Source organism: Cupressus sempervirens, chromosome 8 (assembly GCF_028749045.1).
Source record: "Cupressus sempervirens isolate cs-2001-9-10 chromosome 8, ASM2874904v1, whole genome shotgun sequence".
NCBI lineage: Eukaryota > Viridiplantae > Streptophyta > Pinopsida > Cupressales > Cupressaceae > Cupressus > Cupressus sempervirens.
In genome coordinates, this window is record NC_143125.1 from 759,601,496 (window position 1) to 759,623,117 (window position 21,622).

At 34.1% G+C, this 21,622-nt stretch overlaps 1 protein-coding gene across 2 annotated transcripts in view; it reads right to left on the reverse strand.

Moving 5' to 3' along the window:
• Positions 1-4,062: 4,062 nt before the first annotated feature.
• Positions 4,063-21,622, reverse strand: part of LOC149544642 (Mitochondrial substrate carrier family protein) — a 30,272-nt gene continuing 12,712 nt past the window's right edge. Inside the window, exons 5-10 of one of the 2 annotated variants that reach the window (XM_089795229.1) lie at positions 9,676-9,775; positions 9,288-9,365; positions 8,981-9,064; positions 4,983-5,068; positions 4,619-4,752; positions 4,063-4,402 (exon numbers count right to left, since the gene is read on the reverse strand). In XM_089795229.1, coding sequence (XP_089651355.1) covers positions 4,386-4,402; positions 4,619-4,752; positions 4,983-5,068; positions 8,981-9,064; positions 9,288-9,365; positions 9,676-9,775 — 499 coding nt within the window. In that variant the 3' untranslated portion in view covers positions 4,063-4,385. Of the gene's footprint in view, positions 4,753-4,982; positions 5,069-8,980; positions 9,065-9,287; positions 9,366-9,675; positions 9,776-21,622 lie in introns of both variants that reach the window. The other variant, XM_089795228.1, reaches the window with a different exon arrangement.

The following is a 21,622-nucleotide window of genomic DNA, read 5'->3' on the forward strand; positions in this document are numbered from 1 at the left end:
TTTTTGTTACTGATGGATTTCATAATCAAACTATTTTCCTTGCAAGTCCATTAAGAGAAGTTCTTGGGTCATAAAGACTGTTATGACATACTGAAAATATATAATATTCTTTACACCAGCTAAGGTTCAACAAGAAAAGTTGGATTACTCTAAGATTTCAACACATAGGACTCACCCGGCTATATGGCCAAGGAAGAGGGTGAAGAGGTGAGAAAATTCTGCAAGAACATGAAACAAAATCAAATGTGATACAAAAAATCTATTATTTTAAAAGAATCATTTAGTAGCTCATGCATGTTCATTTATATTGTTTTCTTGTTGTCAAGTTCAGCGATGGTGATCGGGTACTAGAAACCCATCCAAAAACCTTGGCCAAGGTCATTAAAGACATGTTTGTCTTCTAAAGATCACATGATGTAGGTAGCGCCAGTTATTCAAGCATGTCCGTCCATAATTGTGGGAACATTCTAAACACCGATATTGTTTGGATGGCTAGACTAGTAGTACCCCAAGCCTAGTCCCAAGGTAGGGAGGGTCTTTCTTTTCAAAAAATTGTGTGAGAATGGATATGGTCCACGATTGGGAGGTTATGCCTAAGTCAATGCTTCTCCTCTTACCTGAAAGTCGAGGCTTGCACAACCAGTTAAAGACTCACCAGTTACTTTTTATATGTTTTTTTTTAATCCCTGCTATGCATTTGTTTCCTCTTGTATCATAGTATAAATGGTAATAATTTACTTTACTTGTATACAAAGAATGATAGGAAATGGTTATTTCAGTTAGTAGTTATTTCAGTTGAATGATATTTCAGTTAATTGTTATTTTAGTTAATGGTTATTTCAGTTAATATCTTATTAAATGGATTTTAAGATGTTATGTTTCGGTAGCTAGTTGAAGAATTACTTTCATTTCTACTTGAAATCAGATATTAATTCCATTCTTTTTAGTTAGGAAAATTCGTTTGTTACATCTTGCTTCAAGGTTGTAGTGGAGTTTGGCTTCTAAGGAGGAGATCTATCATTTAAATCATTCATGTTTTCTCATTCTTCATCAAGGCATATGACATACATTGTCATTCATGAGGTTTTGACTTCTATGGTTTCCTTTTGGTTGCTTTGAGTCAAGGCTATTAAATTGGCATGCTTGATCACATATAAAATCCACTGGCATCTACAAAGGTAATTGTATTTCTCATTGATATATTCAGTCCAACTACATGCTAGCATTTCCTTTATCAATATGTTACATCTCAATTTCAAGGCTGATTCATCTATTTAGGGCTTGACAACGGCAAGCCTCATCAAACCAGAATATACATATTACCGTGTCCAAGTGCAAGATATCGAAATTGCAACCATGGATCTGAAAACTACTTGTTGAGGATCAATTTTGCTGCAATGTCCCGAGAACATGTTCATCTTCCCATAAAGTATTTGAACACTTTACCACCAAGTCAACATGTTCTTAGAGGTCTTGGACAAATAGGGTTTTTAGGGCTTGTATGATTTTCTGTCATGATCCCAAATTTGCAGTCAAAATAATGGTCACAAGTCATATCCATGATTTTCATAGTAAAAAAATATATTCCCTTGCACATTTTGAGGTAAGTGCTTTAATATTCATTTCACCTTTTAGCATAAATCCACTTTCATATTTTAATTAGGTTGATTGCATATATTTAACACCTAGAACTATCTTACACTTGTCAACTAATTCAATTTCACATTCACATTGCATTCTTAATCAAATAGCATTGCATGAAAGAGGAATTGTTTGTATACTCCCTTGAATAATTTGGGTTTAGTATTGGCATCCCTTCATCTATTTGAGTTTTGCTAATCTAACTTGGGTCATATTGAGAATACATTTGGAAGCCCCTCCTTTTGAGTTTGAATGTTTAGAAAGTGGAAGTTTTATTTTATTCATCACTTCCATTTCACCACTAAACAATCATATTGCTAAGAATACAACTTATGATTTTTTTGTCTCTCTGTGCTATTTATTAGACTTCTAGATCTTGGCATATTGCCTTACGCAAATATTTTCATTACATCAAAGCAATTCTTAAAATATTTTCTAATGGTTATTTTGTTGGCAATTTCATTTTCTTGGAGCCATGGCCATTCTTGCTCCGTTGGTGAATGAATGAATGAAAGTTTTGATAATGTCTACGAGGCCAAGCAACCTATGGGATTTATTGATAGCTCACACCCCCACAAAAGCAAATTACCAAAAGCTGAAATATTGTGCAAACTCCTCTCTAGATCTAATCTTCTACAATGAATTTTGATCAATAGGTTTGATGTGTCATCTAGATTTGTTTATTGAAACAAAGTGTTTAGTTTGTCCAATTTCAAAATGCCTTGAGAGCTGGTACAGATTTCACGATATGTTGGGCATTCCATGACAAAATGTCACTCCATTTCTACTTACTTTGATGCTGCAAAATAGGCAAAATCTATTTAGCCACTCTTCTTTTAGCATCATCCATCTACATGCTTCACGCCTCAACATCCTCTCCATTTAATATTTGTTCCTATCTAGGCTCTTTCATCATGCTCCTCTATTGGGACAAATTCTTTGATATAATAGGCATGTTAATACCCATTTTGCTTTATCCATAAGCTACTCTTGAATGTTTCCTTCACAATTTTCAGTTTTCTTCATTGGTGTCTGAACATATTTATATTTTTAATATCTCATTTTCCACCCATTTGTCAATTTGTTCCATAATCATTGTGTTCTTTCATCTATTTTTCCCTCCATAATCATCTTAGGCCAACAAAAAATTTGCATATTTTGAATCTTCTTCAGATGAATTAACCAACAAAATATTGCCAATGCTTCCAAAGGAAAGGTGTGAGCTTCTAACAATAGAATCTTGTATGCAACAATAGTGTTAATTTTATTAATTTTGAGACTGCTTATGATTAGATGTCTTTGAGTTCTTTCCACTTGCTTCCATTTTTTACCTAACATACTGTTGCCCCAAATTTCAAATCTGTATAGAATCACTTGGTTGACCAGCAAAATAAAAAGTATCTTAGTTTTTCAATCCCATAGCTCTACATTCCTACACCTATATTGTAGCAAGTAAAGTGTTTTATATTCTCCTTGAAATTTTTTTCCTATGTACGATTCCCAGTTAAGTTTGTTATGAAAATCAATCCCTGGGTATTTGTACCCATTCACCACTTCCAGAGAAATTGCTTCCAAAATAATAATATTTTGTTTCTCTCATTTCTTCTGAGAGAAGATCATCACTTTGGTATTGCTAATATTCACTTGCATCTCCACCTCCCAACAAAAGGTTTCTAAGTGTCTTCAAGTTTTTTATCAAAACCATTTGCTATTTTAGTAGTTAGGATGAGTTCATCTTTGTGGAAGCCCATTCCTTGGGGCGCCAATGGGGGAGGATGTGGGGAAGAAAGAACACAGGGGCTGTGGTTTGTGGAGTACTCTTATGCTGGTTTGAAGAGAACAAAGTGATGTGTGCAAGTCATATGTGAAGAAGAGAAGCAGGCGTAAAGACCTTTGTCGATCACTAAGACAACTTCAATTGACTCCTTTGGTGGTGTAAACTTTATGTATTCGCATTACTTTCAGTAATGGGATGCTACCAGCAAACTCTTCCATTTTTTTGCCAATTTGGATTTCCTCAAAGATGAAATTCAGTGCAGTGTTCTTGCACAGTGTTTGCCATGTTTCTTATTTGATTGATCATGTTTGTCTTTGAACATTTTGTACTGCTGATTATTAACAAACCATTACATAAGTGATTGGCCAGAATTACCAGTGTAATGCTAGCATAGGAATTTCTCGATGCATCACTAGGGCCACAATCCCACTGTTTAAGGACCATGCATCACAAACTGCTCAATTCAACTTTATTTAGTCTTTATATTGTAGTTTTACAAAGCTTGATTTTGTTTGAACTACCCATCTTCATTAATGGGTCTATATTACTGCATTTACATTTCACTAAATATTGAAAGAAGAGAGCATTACAAAGTTGAATTAGGCTGAATCAATCAGGCTAAAATATTGACTTCAACTAGGATATATAGGAATCTGTCAAAATTGACTCCACTTTTTTATTTCTTTGAATATTTGTATAAATTACAAATGAACCAGACAATTGCCAGATAACTCTTCATCTGGCTCCAACTGCATTTCAGTCTTGGGAATTTAAGCTACAATGCAGTTAGACAATAGCAATTGATACTTATGAATTTGAATTTTTGTAAAGAATTAGTAAGTTTCTTTAAAAAATGAGGCGAACAGAGAGCAATGGAACACAATGAGCCATGAGACAAGATTTCACAGCAAGAGATCCTCAATGATGACCTCCAAAGATGAAATTGAATCATGGTAAACTAAACCCCTCAATTGACTGGAAGCTCTGGAAGAGGTATTTGCACATTGCAAGAGAGCATATTAGGCTTATGACTTCAAATGAATCACACCATCACAAATTCAATGAAGAGCAGCTTAAGCAATTTGATCACCCTGCTGCACTAAATGGCCTACAACTGGAACAAACATTCTCCCCTACAGCAGTAACTGCAAAGAAAATTGCACTATGTGGATTCGACAACTGTAGATTGACTCATCTTACCAGCACCTCTAGACTGTGTTGTCTGTATAGCTAGACGCCGGACCTCAATAGAAAAGACCCGCTTGAAAAATTCATAAGATGCGAAGAACAGAGCCCCTTGCGATATATATATTACCAGCCTTGGAAGTAGACCTCTGAAAGATAGATGAACATAAAATCATCAGTAAGATCTTCAGTCTTCAAATAGCAAATTACAACTTAATTAAAATTTTAATAAATATGTTGACAACCTTGGCATGCACAATGGCTAGAGCTGTGGAATATAATTATTTGGGACATCAATTGGATACCTCCATCCAGGCCCATTTCAATGCAAGAGACCACCACTTAGTGTAATGCATAAAATTTGAACTTGTTAACTTACCGATAAAGACCTCCCAAGCCTTCTTGTTTGGCAATATGTTCAAAAGCTTGGAAAACACCTTCATAGTATGTAGGTGATCCTGGAATCTGCACATATTGTTGAAACAATCAAATAATAAAATGGAACAGACCACATGATACAGGAAACATATATCTACGAGATTGAGAAGCATTTCATCTGATGGTATCCATAAGAAGAGTTTTAATCTAAGTCAGCAAAAACAACAAATCTTGGATAGACTTCCAAATATTAGGTATCTGACACTGTAGGAATTCTGGTAATTGCACAAGTGGAACCTACAGGTACCTATTTCTAGATTTTGCAATGCTTTGACTTGATTTACTTTCCTTTTCTTATTCATATAGAATATAGATTAATAACAGAAATAAGTTGAATCCCAATGGGCTTTAACCTTAGGCTCAGAGCATATGTGTTTCTGCTTCCCTTTAAACAGAATTCAAATTGATTGGAATAAAGATCATAACCATGTAAGCAAACACAACTTAATCATATGGATTATACATTAAATAATCCATTGATCAAATTCCAGTTCTTGTGGCAGATGATGTATATGCCAACATAGCCAGCTCCAAAGAAGGCCAAAAAAAAGCTCCAAATTCAAATAGTTGTTGATTCTGATATGAACCATGTGAACCAAGTGGAAAAAGTGCAGACTCTAGCTGTCTAAAAACAGGGGGAACTTTCTCCATAGATGAAAGAGTTTATTGCATATCTTCAGATCTTACTATTCATTTTTGGGAGAGAATGGCAGGTTGGGTCAGATGTGATTCACTTCACAGTGTCTAAAGCAGTTTTTACATTAAGCTGCAACTCATATGATAATTCCTAGCAGCTGAAACTATATGATATCCCCTGGCACTTACGATTGCTTACATGGTAAGATGAAAAGATCAAGCAAGGAGATGAATAATATTATATTCAGATTTTCCCTTGCAAATATTTATTATATATTATACGAACATATACCCTTAACAAATGAACATTAGAAATCTACAATACAAATTTGTAAATTGCAAACTCCCACACATCTAAAGATTTCAGCACACACCCAAAAATCCACTTAACCAGCTGAAACTAGAAATTCTGTCACAACTCTTTATTGCATGGAATTACTCACATGAATATGAGGGTATTTGTTCTTGAATTCATTTTGGAAACCAAGGGGTTCTCATACTCCAGCCAAAATATGAACACTAGGTTTTCTGGCAAGAATAATAGAATACAATAAATGATTCTTTTTTATATCCAATTCCTTTTATAGTCACCATTTTACTTGTTTTAGCCCTCTCCTAGAAATGTCTACAATTTCCTTCCTTTATAACTTAATATTTTAATTGGCATCTAAAGTTCTTTGTTCTAGCAACACTTTTAAATACCACTTCTAGGTACTTTATTACTAATAATAAATCCCAAGTCCCACACTACTGCAATGTCAAAAAGTAAAATTACTTAAATTTGAATCATAAATATATGTTACTGGTTCACTAGGCAAGGTTCCCTAATTCGAGTCTAGTTCAGGCCGAATATGGGTCTAGATTTGATTCACCCTAGGGTCCATCCATTGTCATGCAAATCATTTGTTAGCCTGTTTGAGATGAATCTAAGCGTACCTGCAATGGATTTTAAAGGGACCAATGCCCAAACAACGAATCTGGTCAATTTAAAAAGAGAAACAAAAACTGATTTCTAAGTTTGACCAAAAAGTCAAATTTGCCCTTCCAAACCCTAAAACATAGACTTAAAACAATTAATACATTTCCCATATCATGAATGGAAAAAGGTGTGCACTGTCAAGATCTCTATGGTTCTGAAGGTCTTAATTTGGGGTTGTGGACTGGCGCTCCACACCTCGACCTTGCCCTATAGCAACAAGGACACACCATGGGTGTTGTCCTGAACCCCACAAGGGCACTACCCTAAACCCTGTTACCATATACACCAAGGTATGCTGCCCCTCAACCCTGTCAGGGGTGATGCCCGTAGACCCCCACTAAACTCATTTGATAAGCCAAATAGTCCCAAATCCAAATTTGGAAACTATGCTTCTGTGTTTACCTATAGGATTTTGTCTACAATATCATCACCAAATAGTACAATCTTCCCTAATAATTCTTGTTGCTTGGTGTTTTCCATACTCTCAAGAAAGCAACTTTTCTTTTAGGGGGATTGTGTACATAGTGCACAACGCCTATATTATTATTTGATCATATGAATGGTGATGATAAATCAAATTTTTAAGATCCATATGATGATGGTTGATTGTTGATTGTTGATGCTTGACACTTACTTTTTAATTTTAATATATTATATATATCATGACATTCCACTTTGACTATTTGACATTGTAATACTTTTAATTTTTATGGTGGTTTTGTGTATTATACAATATATGATACTATCTATGGTATTTTGTACTTAATTATTGATTCAATTATGTGTATGTACAAAAAATTAAGAAACCCTCCAACCAAACCTTTGAAACCATAAATAAACTGGTAACGATACAAGGACCAGTATCTCCGTGTATTATTAACTACTAATGGTTCTATGGTCCTTTCTATGCCAATGAAGATTGCCCCATACAGAGATTTGAAGTCACCAGATGATACAACACAACACAGACAATTCTGTAATCATGTTTTGTAGAATGTAGTCATAAGTTACTTCATTGATTTTATACACTCCATATTAAAGTGACATCGTAATGTTGAGTTTATAATGGTCAATTAAGTTGTTAGCATAGAGTTTAGGAATGTTCTTTAAGTTGGCATATGCTTTTCTTTTTCGTCAATCTTATTCTTACAGATACCCTTTTGTACCTCTCATTTAAAGAGGTTTTTGGTCCTTTGTTAATATCAAATATCTTGGCAAGTATTCTTTGAGCTCTTACTTCCATAATACTCCAATGGTCAAATTATTGAAGCTCTTTCTGACAAGTTCATGAAGGATGCTTGCCATTGATGATACTTCCATGAACAATGAGGATTGGCCAATACTAAGATTCGAAGTTGCCAAATGATACAACACAAACATTTGGCATAAACATTCCTTCTTGTTATATGTAGAATATAGTCATAACTGAGTTCACTGACTAGGTACACTCAAAATAGTCAAATTAGTGAAGCTCTTCATGACAAATTCATTAGCGATGCATGCATTTAATGGTACTTTCATGGCCAAAAATTCAGACACTTAAAAGCTCTTGAAATTTTTATCACAAGTTTTATTAAAAAATTAAATAACTAAAATAAAATGGCAGACTTCTTAAGTTTGAGGTTTCAGTTTTAAATTTTAGTTTTCTAACTATCTTTGTCTCTACAAGTTGCTGATTTGTCTATAACACATAGTCCATCTATTCAATAAAGCAGAACCAATTGCATGTAAAAAAAGTAAAGGACTTAGTGTACGTGTATTCCAACTATATCTTCTTTCACACAAATGCTAACCACAAATTTAGTGCTAGTGGCAATGGCACAACTTGTGATTCTTTAAATCTCCCTATATTATCTAATGTCAATGATGACAATGATGATGATGATGTTTTGAAGACCTGTATGGCATTGAAATGTAATTGTTGAACTTGACTTTATTATTTTTATATAGAAGTTTGAACAATGAATATTTACAATAATTATATTTATCATGACAATCCAGTTTATGGTAGTTCTATTTATCAGATGAAGCTATATTATTATACAATATAGCTCAATACAAATCCAACCCAAAATATACTCTACCATGTCCACAAGCCAAACCCATAAATTTGAACCACGATCGGAACTAAGCTACATAAAACAAGCATGAACAGGAAATGTCTAATGCATTTAATAAGAGGCAACTACTCCATTAAGAATGTATATATCATTTACATAATGATGTTGTCTAAATAGAAAACCAACATTTGAAGCCATAAAATCAGATTGAAAGTATACATGACTAAGACACTATAAAGGCAAACTAGAATGTTAAAAACACACCTGTGTTTGTAACCTCGTCTTGATAACATCAAAAGGAGTTGTAAATAGTGCTGCAGTTGATCCTGCTAACCCTCCAAAAGCAAGCTGTAAGAACAATTTATCCAATATTTGTTAGTAATGGCTGTTTATAGAAATTTTGTGAATCAAAACCACTGTTTGGCACTTGTGGAGTTGCCCTCAGTTTCAGTTTTTCCTCATACATCAGACATTTGTGGAATTTAAACTGACTGCAAAATCGCTACTTTAATCAGAGAACAAGAACAGCAAAGGAAACCCTATCTGTACACAAAAGACAGAAAAAACAAACCGTCTGTAATGTGCTAAGCTGTTTATCTTTTGTCTGATTCTGCATAGCAAAATGCTTCAGACCTTCATATGTATAGAACTGTCAAAGAAATAACCAGTGTAAGAGTTAAAGACCCTGCTGCACAAGAAACTGATGTATACAAGTCTGGCAAAAGGCACAAAGAACACTGTTTTCATTGCAGTGTAACTGGAGAAAGCCATATACGTGTTCTTGTCTCAATTTTCTTCATCATCAATTAACAAACTAGGTTTTCTTATTTCAAACCTTTGAAATTTGTCACAAAGAATCATAGTTAACATGTAAATCTATTAAGTAAGAAAGTTTAAGTATCATAGAAACTATGCACTACCAAGCACTTTGCCAGATACCAATTACAAAATACACATACCTTGATCACAGATTGTGGCACATTCCTGCAAAGAACTGCACCCCACCCAGCATATAACAAAGGAAATCTGCCTTTGTCAATAATGCTTCTTAATGCCAACCTGTAGGAACCAAAAATGCCATACAAACATGAAACAATGTGACGACAGAACCAAACAATAATGAAAAGAAGAAACAACATTAAGAAGAATATTAGAAGAGCCCAGTAATTTGATAAGTTTTGGATATTGTGATCAATAAAAGTTTCAAAGAGATCTGATACTAAACAAGCAGAAAAACATTCAGTTTCAGTTGATTGGGTAGATCAGCCATCCTTCCTAGACTTGTACTCGAAAGGGAAGAAAAACAATTCAATTCAGTGATTTCCATGCAAATTTGAAAAGTCGGAATCAAACTAGGAAGTCTAATGGATTTGTGAATCACATCGAAATGGAATGGTATGCCCATGAATAATCAGATTAATATATTGACGAAAACAGTTAATGACACAAGGTCAACAAATATATACTAAAAGGAACATAATACATTCTGAATACTTATCAAGAAGGTTGAGAACTACATATAAAACTCAAATATTCTTTTATACCACTACAAAAAGCAGAAAAAATATGGCTGCCAATGATATTGGAGAATAAACCAACCACCCTCCCCAACCTGTGATTCCAATTGACGTAGTAATACCAAAAATAACAAATTAGAAAAGGCTAAGAAATAAAATGCACAATAGATTAAACGGCTAGGCATCAAACTGGTTCTAGATTGCAGGAATCTGGTGAAAAAAGAAAAAAACAAGATCATATAGTGTGGATAAAAAGACACTTAGAGGGACAACAGGTAAGATACTCGTGATTCTGGTAATTTGATCTGGTTGGCACTCAAAATTTAGTGCTTTGTTATACTTATCACTGATACAGATTCCAAGTTGTAACTAGGAAACAACATTCCAATTGCAGAACCAGTATGTTTAATACTGATGGAATCATGCAAAAGGCAATGAGATAGCCTATTATGCTGATCTAAAATAAAGTGTGTCATATTGAGAGATGCAAAGAGAACAGCAAGACCTCCTCTTTAAACCTCTAGTAATGCAAGGACCGCCTTCTTTTACCTAAGCCATACCTCATCAGCATATTCTACAATTTCCCCACCCACAATAAGACTATAAATACAAATTAGTTGTAAATGAAAGTTTTGTACAATGAAATCTGTAAGAAATGATACTGTGTTTAAAACATATATTATATATATTTATATTATGAATAGTATTATTATATTCAATTTTATCACCTTGACATAATTCTGAAAATAAACTTATCTTGATTTTCTGCTACAAGTCTCCTTCCTAATTTGCAGCTAATTTTCCTTGAAAATGTGTCTTTGATATATATACAAGTTAGGGGTTCTCATCCAATAACTAGATAGGAGAAGTAAGGGTTTTCATCCTTAAAAGTCTTTTTATTTCCCTAGAGGGTTTTTAGAAGCCTTATTAATGAAACCTATCGAGATACTTTCCCATTTTTGGTTTGGTATTGACAAGGCTTGTAACAACCTGGCTGGAAATGTTTTCTCTATCTTGATCTTTTGACAAACTATACATTCTTTGATATGCTTTAAAACATCCCCTTTGAGCCCTTTCCATAAAATGTTTTCCCTCATTTATATGTTTTGTGATATCTCTGATGACCAGCCAATGGGACGTCATCATATGCCATTAAAAAATCCTTTTAATTTTTATCCTGGGATGAGCTATATTCAATCTTTGTAAACAATGAGCACCTCTACACCCTTGAGTCTTCTAGCTTACCTGTCAATATATCATTAGCCACTGCATCTTTGGTAATCATTCTCACACCATCACAACCAGTGTTCCAATTTCCTTGTTTGTTGTCTTTGGATAGCATGGGATTCTAAAGAATACTTTCTTATCAATTAGGTATTGTGTTGTAGTCTCATGTTAGATGTTCACTGCAGTGCAGATGCCTAAAGGAGAACTAACAAGAAGAGCCAACATAAGATCACAGTAAGACCAAAGGAACAGTGTTGCATCACATTTTAAAATAATCACTGAAATGAGCAATGTCAAAGTGAACAAAATGAAAATGTTAAATTTAATAAAAAGGCAACATGGCAAAGCCTTTTGTGCTACAGAAAGGAAATTAAAATTTACTTAAACCACAACTTTACAAAGGTTATGGTATTATGGAACCACCTATTAAGGTTAAAATATTCTTGCAACTTACCTACATGATATGCATTATTATCCAATATTTATGAATGCTAGGTGGCCTTTTTGATATGCATTATTATCCAATATGTAGATCCTATATTTTTATCATTTGCATATATCTTTTGGGGGATGTACATAGAACATGCCCAGCCTCCGAACAAAATTTTGCTGTATTGATGTACCATACACATACACAATTCCAATTTGGCAACTTAGATATTATTCTGATCAATTTCTTTGCTAGGTACTGTCTTTTAGTGTCTGAGCTTAAAACTCTTATATTCTAGGAGACTTATTCCATTGTGACTTTTTTATTTTACAGTGCTCCAGTACCAGTTGCAATGTCACATCTAAGTTAAAATTTATCTGTCCTTATCAGTGCTAGCTCAATAATACAATTTTGTAATTTTCTTGCCACCCTTCTCTTGTTTGCATGGTCTCTATGTTTGAATTCCTAATGGTTTCTTTAATCCACAAACTGCCAATTTCTTATGATTCTGGTAAGGTTCCATGCTCATACTATTTTCCACTCTTATTTCTATAATGGTTATTTGAGATACTTCTCTCTCATTTTATGCTGAGTTTTTATTTTCCATCTGTGTGCTTGTTTGCTCTATAACAGAGGACTTTGAAATTTCATTTAGCATGTTTTGCTCTAGGATTCTTAACTTCTTTTCTGTAACATTTAATCTGATAATTCCTCTTCAATTTCACAAAATTCATCCTTTTGACTCTCTTTAATATTGTTCTCTTAAGTCTTTAATGGAAGGATTTACTCCTTTCCATTTCTCTGTTGCTGCTGCAAATGGCTTTCCGTAATGACACTTACTCTAGCAGGATTATCATATCGAGGACAAGTTTTGAATAAATATTCTATGCTTTCATACTAAGTCACAAGGTTCAAGTTCCAGTTCAAGCTCAACAAATATTAAGTTCGGATGAAGTTCAAACTGATCAAAAATTTCGAAAAATAATCAACATTAAATTCACTTTATATAATTTTTTAAAATGTTTATAAAAATATAAGTATATCCAATAAATTATCAAAATAGTTTAACATTACAACATAGATTTGGAATCTTTATAAAAGAATATCACATTTTGAAAATAAAAACAAATAAATGTGATTTATAATTTTAAAAACAATAAATATATAAAACTAAATATAGTAATTTAGCTTTATTATTTTAAAACATAAATCAAAATGTATTAGTATTTTATTTTAATTATACACAACAAAATAAAAATAATAATAAATACTTGAATTTATTGCATTTAAGATTACACATAAATTTAAATAATAATAAATAAACTAAAGCAAATATTGATATTTAACTAAAGCATTAATATACTTAAAAAATAATAAATTTTCTTTCATATAATACACAAAACAAAAATAAAAGCAAAACCAAATGGAAAACTATAAAATTAAACATTTAACAAAACCTCTACATGTCAAATGTCGATAGAAAAATAAGAACACGGAAGTAGTGACAAGCAGTTCGGCGGCAATTGCCAACCAGCGTGCTGTGAAAATCGCCATTGTCGAGAGTGGTTGGGAAGGGGGGCACAGTGAAGGAGGACGTTGAAAAGCTTCTGTATCTGCAGGCGGTGGTGAAAGAGACACTGCGGCTGCAAACACCCATTCTGATGTCCTTGCGTCAAACGACTGAGATAAACGGGTGCCAAATTAGCGAAAACACCAAAAAAGCATGTAAAAGAAATCATTTTTAAAACATTGCATTTTCTTTATCCGAACTTCAGCCGAATTTTTGCTAATTTCATGTTTTTTTATGGGTTCGTTGGATTTCGAACCTCAAGCTAAAAATTTGGCGAACGCTATGACTATGCTTTCATAGACTCTATCAGTTATTTCCATGTCACTCTAACTCAACTTAACTTATGGCTAGCAAAGGTTTCTTCCATATCTATGTTAAAATACATCCTTGCATATTGAAGTGTCGCTGACAGGTTGATTCTGAAGGTGTTATGTACTCTTGAATGGCATCTCCAAATATTTTGAGTGATGCTTCTTTCCATGACTCTGAATAAGACAAATTCAGTCATCTGGATACTATGGATGGTAATTTCTGTGTGAAGCTGAAAGCTGGGTATCAATCTGTCATTAACAGCCCTGCTTTGTTTATAAAGCATGGGTTTCAAGTCAATTTCTACTGACCCATGTTTCACGGGAGGTGACCCTGAGCATCAATGATCCACAAGGCATTTAATTCATCCAAGATACATTCATATAGGTGTACCATGTGACACACTAGTGCTCTCCCAGGTGTCACCCATTCCATTACTCCTGCAGAGTTTGAAGTTAATTTCCATTGAGCCCTATTTCATGAGTAGTGATCTTGAGCATCATCTATCCAATGGGTGTTTGCTTCATCCATGGGACATTTACATGAGTGTGACACATTGGCACTTTCCAGGGTGTCATCCATTCCAGTACTGCTCTGGATCATGTGCAGTAAGCAGGAGTTTCTCAAAAATCAAGCCTGCATCACTTCCTACCCATTCACAAAAACTTCAGCAGTTATTATGTGTCATGAAACACATATTGATCAGCCACGATATTGATCAGCCACGTGGGTGAGTCTGTGGTACATTATATTTTACCGAATTTTTTGGGAATCAGTTGCATTGTTTTAACCCAATCTACAATTAAAAAATTCATGGGTGGTGGTTTACATGAATTCATCTCTCATGGCACTAACTACTTAAGAATGCTTAACCATGGGTCCAAGTACTACTACAACTCAAACACACTTGAACAACCATCCTATTACTACTCTGGCCCAAGGGCACTTAAATATCCATCACAATATCACTCCAACTCAAGTGCACTTAACCAAGGAATTTTCCCAACAATCAAAGCCACTTACCTTGCAACCCAAGTTGCAAAAACTTTGACAAGCATTGTTACAATAATTTTTTTAAGTTTCTTAAATCATTCACGATGGAACTACCCATTTTTTTCATTTTCATACAACAGATGGTTGCCCAGTACATTGTGCAATGTGATTTTTCAGGAATCTTTTTAATAGTTTTGGATAAAACTAAGTTGACCCATGTTTCTTTGGTGCTAAGTTGCGATGCCATTCTTGCAAATCTATGTTAAATGTGTTGGATATGCATAGTCAATCGTAATGGTTTGGCAATCAGATCCGTGCAAACTGCTGTGGACCCACAAGCTAATGAAGTTGTGTGGGGTCACAACATGTTTGAAAAATATTTCTTTATTGTTTTTTTGCTGGAAACCCTAAAATGACCCCATCTAGTTGTTCTCAAACTCATTTGCTCTCTCATTCTTGCAAGTCTGAAGTGAAGTGATTAAAATTCACGGAGATTGGTTGTGTGACAAATATTTTTGTAAAGGCACATTTGAGTGTTGAAGGTATGCATTTGAATCAGTTTCCTTGGTTGTTTCTTACATTGTTTCATGTTTTTCTAAATTTTCAAATTTATTCCAAGTTTTGTAGTTGTTTTTAAGTATATTTTTGCCATTTTTGTTATAGATTGCAAGTCCAACAATGAGTAGTCAAAGCTCAGTGGGTGGGGCGGGATCTCAATTTGAAATTGATAAAGGGTCTCCATTATGGACACACGGTACAAGAATTTCACAATGTACTAGATGTGGAGGGTTCATTTGGAAATGTATTTTTTTAAATGAACAATATAGAAGCTCCTACTCTAGAGTCAAACTTCATTTCTGGCGTCATTGGGGTAAAGGAATTAATGTGTAAGTGATTAGATAAAAGAGGGTTGCCACTTAGGTAAATAACAACATTTGTAAAAGAATAAGAAATGCTGACAAATTAGTTTCAAAAGGGAAACATGATGCTTATAGCAGGAAACAAAAAACAATTACACCACCCACTCACCAAGCCTCTAGACATCCCTTCTTGCCTATGCCTTCTAGAGAGGAGGATGATGTAGAAGAACCACAAATCACCACCTGCAAGAGAGGCCCATTAGATAAAGTATTTCAAAATGAGTTGAGAGATATAGCTGATGAAAACATTGGACGTTGCCTCTTTGCGAATGGTGTTCCATTCAACTTAGTTAGACCACCTTATTGAGGGAGATGGTGCAAGCAAAAATTATGCATCTTTTGGTTACCAAGACCTTGGCTATGAAAAGGCGTGCACCATCTTATTGTACAATGAGAGAAAAACTATAGAGACCCAACTAAAACACATAAGAGAATCTTGGGTTCAAACAGATTTGTTTATTGTCTCAAATGGATGGAAAGATTGCAAAAACCATCTTTTGATTAATGACAGTGTTGTGTCCCCTAAAGGGGCAATGTTTTTTAAAGCAATTGATTGTGAAGAGCAACTAAAAGATGCTGAATTTATTGCTCAGATTCTCATTGATTATAGAGGCAGTGGGTAATGATGATGTTGTCCAAGTTATTATGGACAATGCAAAGTTTGCAAGGCTGCGGGTGCATTGGTAGAGGCTAGATATGATAACATCTTTTTGACACCGTGCACCGTTCATTCCCTCAATTTGATAATATAAGTCATTGGCACCCCAATAGATTAGGTGAAGCAAATATATGAAGAGAGTGGGGAAATTCAAATGTTTGTGACAAACCACCATATGTCACAAGCAATTTTCAGAATTTCTCCAAATTGGAATTATTGAAGGTAAATTTTAAAATTTAATTTATTTAGTTTCATTTATGCAATATCATTTTATGTCATGTTTGACACAATTAAATGTGTTACTAACTTACTATTAATTTGTTTTTAGATGGCTGAACCCTGCTTTGCATCACACACAATCATCCTTAGACAACTTGTGAGGGTGAAGGATGCATTGTCACAAATTGTGATTAGCAACCAATGGGGCATTTGGAAACAATCTAATACAACAAGGGCCCAATAGGTCAAGGCAATGAAATTGGATGATGATTGGCTCGGGTGGATTACATATTGGAATTCACCGAGCCTATCATGTCAATGCTTAGGTTTCCCAACACGGATCAGCCATGCTTGGGGGACATCTATGATGTCATGGACACCATGTTAGAAAAAGTCAAATTGGTAAGTTATAATACAATCCTCTAAAAAGTTTTAATTTACATAACTTACATCAAGATTACTTATATGAACATCATTTGTTATTCATATCCTAGATCATTCAAAGAAGAGAGAATGATTGTTAAATCCAAATTTTTGGCCCAATTTTAAATGCTCCTTTATAATGTTCATTAAAATTTCAAGTTCATCGAGTATGTTATAGAAGGGGAAGGGTATGTTACATCCCAATTTCCAACTGAATTTAAAAATGTCCATATAGCTGTTGAAGTTCACACGAAGTCAGTTGACAAGTAAAATTAGTTATGTGAAATGGTAAGATGGTTAATCGTTATAACTTTCATATGAAGACGACATGTTAGTTAATCATAATGATGCTATTATATTGTTATCTTAAAATCTTGTGAAGTTGGTTATTCGTCTTGGGAAGTGAAATGGTAGTTAGCCATTATGAAGGTTATGAATAATAACTTGTTATGGTAGTTTTGATTATGTTGAGCATTATGATATAATCGCCGAGAATTTTCTTTCCTTGCAGGAGCACATCAAAGGGGGGAAAGCATTGCCAAAAATGAACTGGGCACAAAGGCACCACCTATCACTAGGCAAATAGGTATGAGTCTTGAACCACCATGACTATGGGTAAAGGGCTAGGCAAGCAAGAGTGTATGTTGGACGACCATGAGCTAACTGGTTAAATTTTATATCACTTAATAATTAAAGAAATCACTAAACATAAATTGAAATATGAACAAGTTGTTACCTTTGTCATTTGAATTATTTGGTTGGAGCTTCTTGGTATGTAGGCATGTCCCAACATATCAACACCATGATACTTAAATATCTATACATGAACATACATGTATATATGTATATCTGCAAACCAATTAAGATATATTAAGATGTATACGCATACTTGATATTTGGCGTATACTCAAGAAATATAGAATTAGGGTTTATGCATGTACATATATATGTGTACATACGCATATTGGTATATATAAATACCATGATGTTATATATATTGAGACAATATTGATATTATTTCTTTCATCATTGTCCAAGTCTTGAGTGGCCATATTTTTTCTTAATCCTTCATCGGGCCTTATGGCTTTTTGGTGACCATTTTAATTTATGATAGACCACATGTTCGATGGCTCTTTGATCTTTATAACTGCCACCTTTTTTTTGCTTTTTCTCATAACTCCATTCTTATAGAAAGTATGTGTTTGAAACAGCAAGCACCCTCTATATTTATGCAATTTTCCTTCATACTAAAAATGCATTCAATATTCGTTATTGTCATTTTTGTGACTATCTTTCTCTATCTACATTTGCTTCATATGGTCGTTGAAATTTGTTCTTGCAATCGCATCACCATTATTCTGAAATTAGTATATTCAAGGAGCCGATGAGGCCCCAATGAGAATTCTATCCATACTAGGTGAATTTGTACCTGTGATTTCATTATCATACCTACGATTTCAAACTAATATCTGCGTAATGCTCTATATTGGGACTTGCGAGTACCTTTGCCTTTGTTCATATCAGTATCTTGCATCCATAATGTCATTTGCACACTCCTGTGATTTGGACTTATATTGCTAAGGTTGTATATGAGAGAATTACATAACAATGTCGTTGATTTGTAATTATGTATTGCATTCGTACTGAGACTTGTGATTGCTAAGAGGCCTGGCATACTCTAGTTTGGGTATAATGCAAGGTAGTGCACCTCTTCTAGAGGGTTATGCATTCATTATTCTTTTGTTTTGTTGCAGCATAAGGATTGTATGACAATATCACTAATGTGAACATCATAAGTTGTCATTGTATTATTGCAAGTCATCCGCTATGCATCTGCCACTTACAAATTTTGTATTTGATATCTACAAAGCACCGAAATACTTTTTGTGCATATTATTAATTTACCTTGGCTTATCAGAGGTGTCGATAATATGCCTCTAAGATAAGTACAGGATATGATGTCACAATAAAGATTGTGTACAATGAATTGGATTTAGATATGCAAATTGATGCCAGAACTGAATTTATTCAAGGGATCTCCTAGGAAGCACCCATAATGACTAGAATGGTCAAGATGAAAGGGTGGGAGGAGAGAAGTATCCCTGCAAAAATAATTGAATGTTAGTAAACGAGAGTAAATGCATAATCAAAACTGCATATACTGAGTTAGCTGATGGAGGTCCAATGTTTTGATCTTGTTGTCTAGTCGAGTGGTGGGTTGATACTCTAAATATTGGGATGCTCGGTGGCTCAACATGGTGTTTCTTGTTTATTTCTAAGTAGGGAGGGCCTTTCTCGATTAAGATTGTGTGGGGATATTTAAGGGTCCGTGGTTGGGAGGTTAAGCCCCTAACAATGCTTCTCCTCTCCACCAGATGCCAAGGCTTGCACAAGACAAAGATATGATCTGCATTCAATATCTTCTAGTAACGGGTATTTTACTCTTATGATATTTGAAATTACAAGTTGAAGATATGTTAGATTGATTAATATTGTTGAATCAATTATTCCCTTCAATGAAATCAGCTTTTCCTCTTCAATGTAATTGGTAAACAGTTAGAACAATTGATCTTCTAAATTGAACATGATATATATATATGTATGCTTGAGATAGGCCTAATTGATGGATCTCATAACTATCCTTTTATGTGAATAACGAAAATGAACGTATCTTTTAACTATATGTTATTGCCATAATTAGCAATAGGAAAAGGGATGATACAATGGTATTTGATGCCCTAAATGGTATTGGTCACTTTGATACAGTGGTATTTGATACCCTAAATGATACTAGTCATTACTATTTGTGTCCTTTGTCAACTACCCTGGGTTTTACAGATGCTTCCCTAGGCGAATTTTGGTTACAGAATTTAGGGTATGGAAAACTTAAATCCTCTATTTTAGATTTATTGATGATGCCTAAATCCTCTATTTTAGATTTATTGATGATGACTTCAATTGTTAGTTATGATATTTCAGTTAAACTAATTGAAATTGTTAATCTCCGTAGTTAAGCACGCTCAGGATGGAGTAGTACTGGGATGGGTGACCTCTCGGGAAGTCCCGATGGTTCACCACTGTGAGCATCACCGATCTAATGAGTGTTAAGTGTTCTATTTATTCTCATGAGAGATGGATTCATGTTGAATCACTACTCATGAAAGATGGGTCAATGAGTTTGACTCAAAAATCACACAGTTAAATCTTGATAGCAATATCACGATTGTTAATCTCTTTCGCATGAACATATAAGATTACTATTTTAACTACTTTCTCATGCTCATGAATATGGAAAAGTAACCGTGCTCATTGATATGATAGTTGTTAGCTAAGCCCTGGGAAAGGTGCATGTTACAATGACCCTACAAAAACCTTATACGAAAAGGTGGAAGAAATTGTTCTTCATTGTTGGAACAAGATGACTACACCTTTGCATCTCCTAGCTTGTGCTTTCTCCCCCAACTATTATAGCCCAAAGGTACTATCTAATCTAGGTAGGGTGGTACCTTATAGAGATGTTGAGGTTGCTAGTGGGTATAAGAAGGCATTCAGTAGGATCTTCGACGATCCAAATGTGGGGGCAAATGTTAGGACATAAATTTGGATTATTCATCTCAGGAAAAGATGCAGATCCTACTGTTGTAAATGATCAAAGCAGAATGGATGGTATTACATGGTGGTACCTCCATGGGAGATATTACGTGAACCTTCAGCCTCTTGCCATAAAGATCCTATCACAAGTTTTTAATTTTAAGTGTTTTTCATTTTAGTTTTGTCCACTTGCAATGTAGATTTTAACACTTTATTTTGTTTGATTTCACTCTAGGTTGCTAGCTCTTATGCCACTGAGCAAAATTAAAGTACACACTCCTAATCACTCAGTGAAGCATAACCAATTGGGCTCCAAAAAAGAAGACTTGGTGGTTATTCACAACAACTTGTGCCTCCTATCACATAAGGCTCCAAAACACAAGAAGGGGGCAAAGAAGCTTTGGGGTGTGGTACCGGAGTTTGCTGACTTGGATATGATGATTCAAGATCTTGCTAAAGCCATGTTGCTTGATGTAGATGATGAGGAGGATAACACAACACCCTCTAGTGCTAGTGGAACCGGTTTTGGTTCCAATGATGATGAGGATCTATCACTTGCAACCACTAAAAACCACAATGATCCATATATTTAGATAATCCATTTGATGATTGAGAACACTTTCATAAATTTTTGAATAATGTTTCAAATATTATTGAACTATAAGTCTGTAAGCATTTTTATGAATTTGATGTGATGATTTTATTTTGAATCATAATGTTTATCTTTGACATTTGGCGTTGATTAATATTCAGGCATCATTGATTCATAGTATGAAATGACTTAGTTTTAAAATTATGTGTATTACTCTTATATATATATATATATATATATATATATATATATATATATATATATATATATATATATATTTATATATATATATATATATATATATATCATAATGAGAAAAGAAAACCCACACATCTGATTATCATTCCCAAATCGGCAGCTTAGAAAAAAGGCCTTTCAAAGAAGACTAGGTAATTAGATGGTGAAGGGTGACACAAAACAATAGGGGATAATTAGCACTTGAGTTTTTGGTCAATAT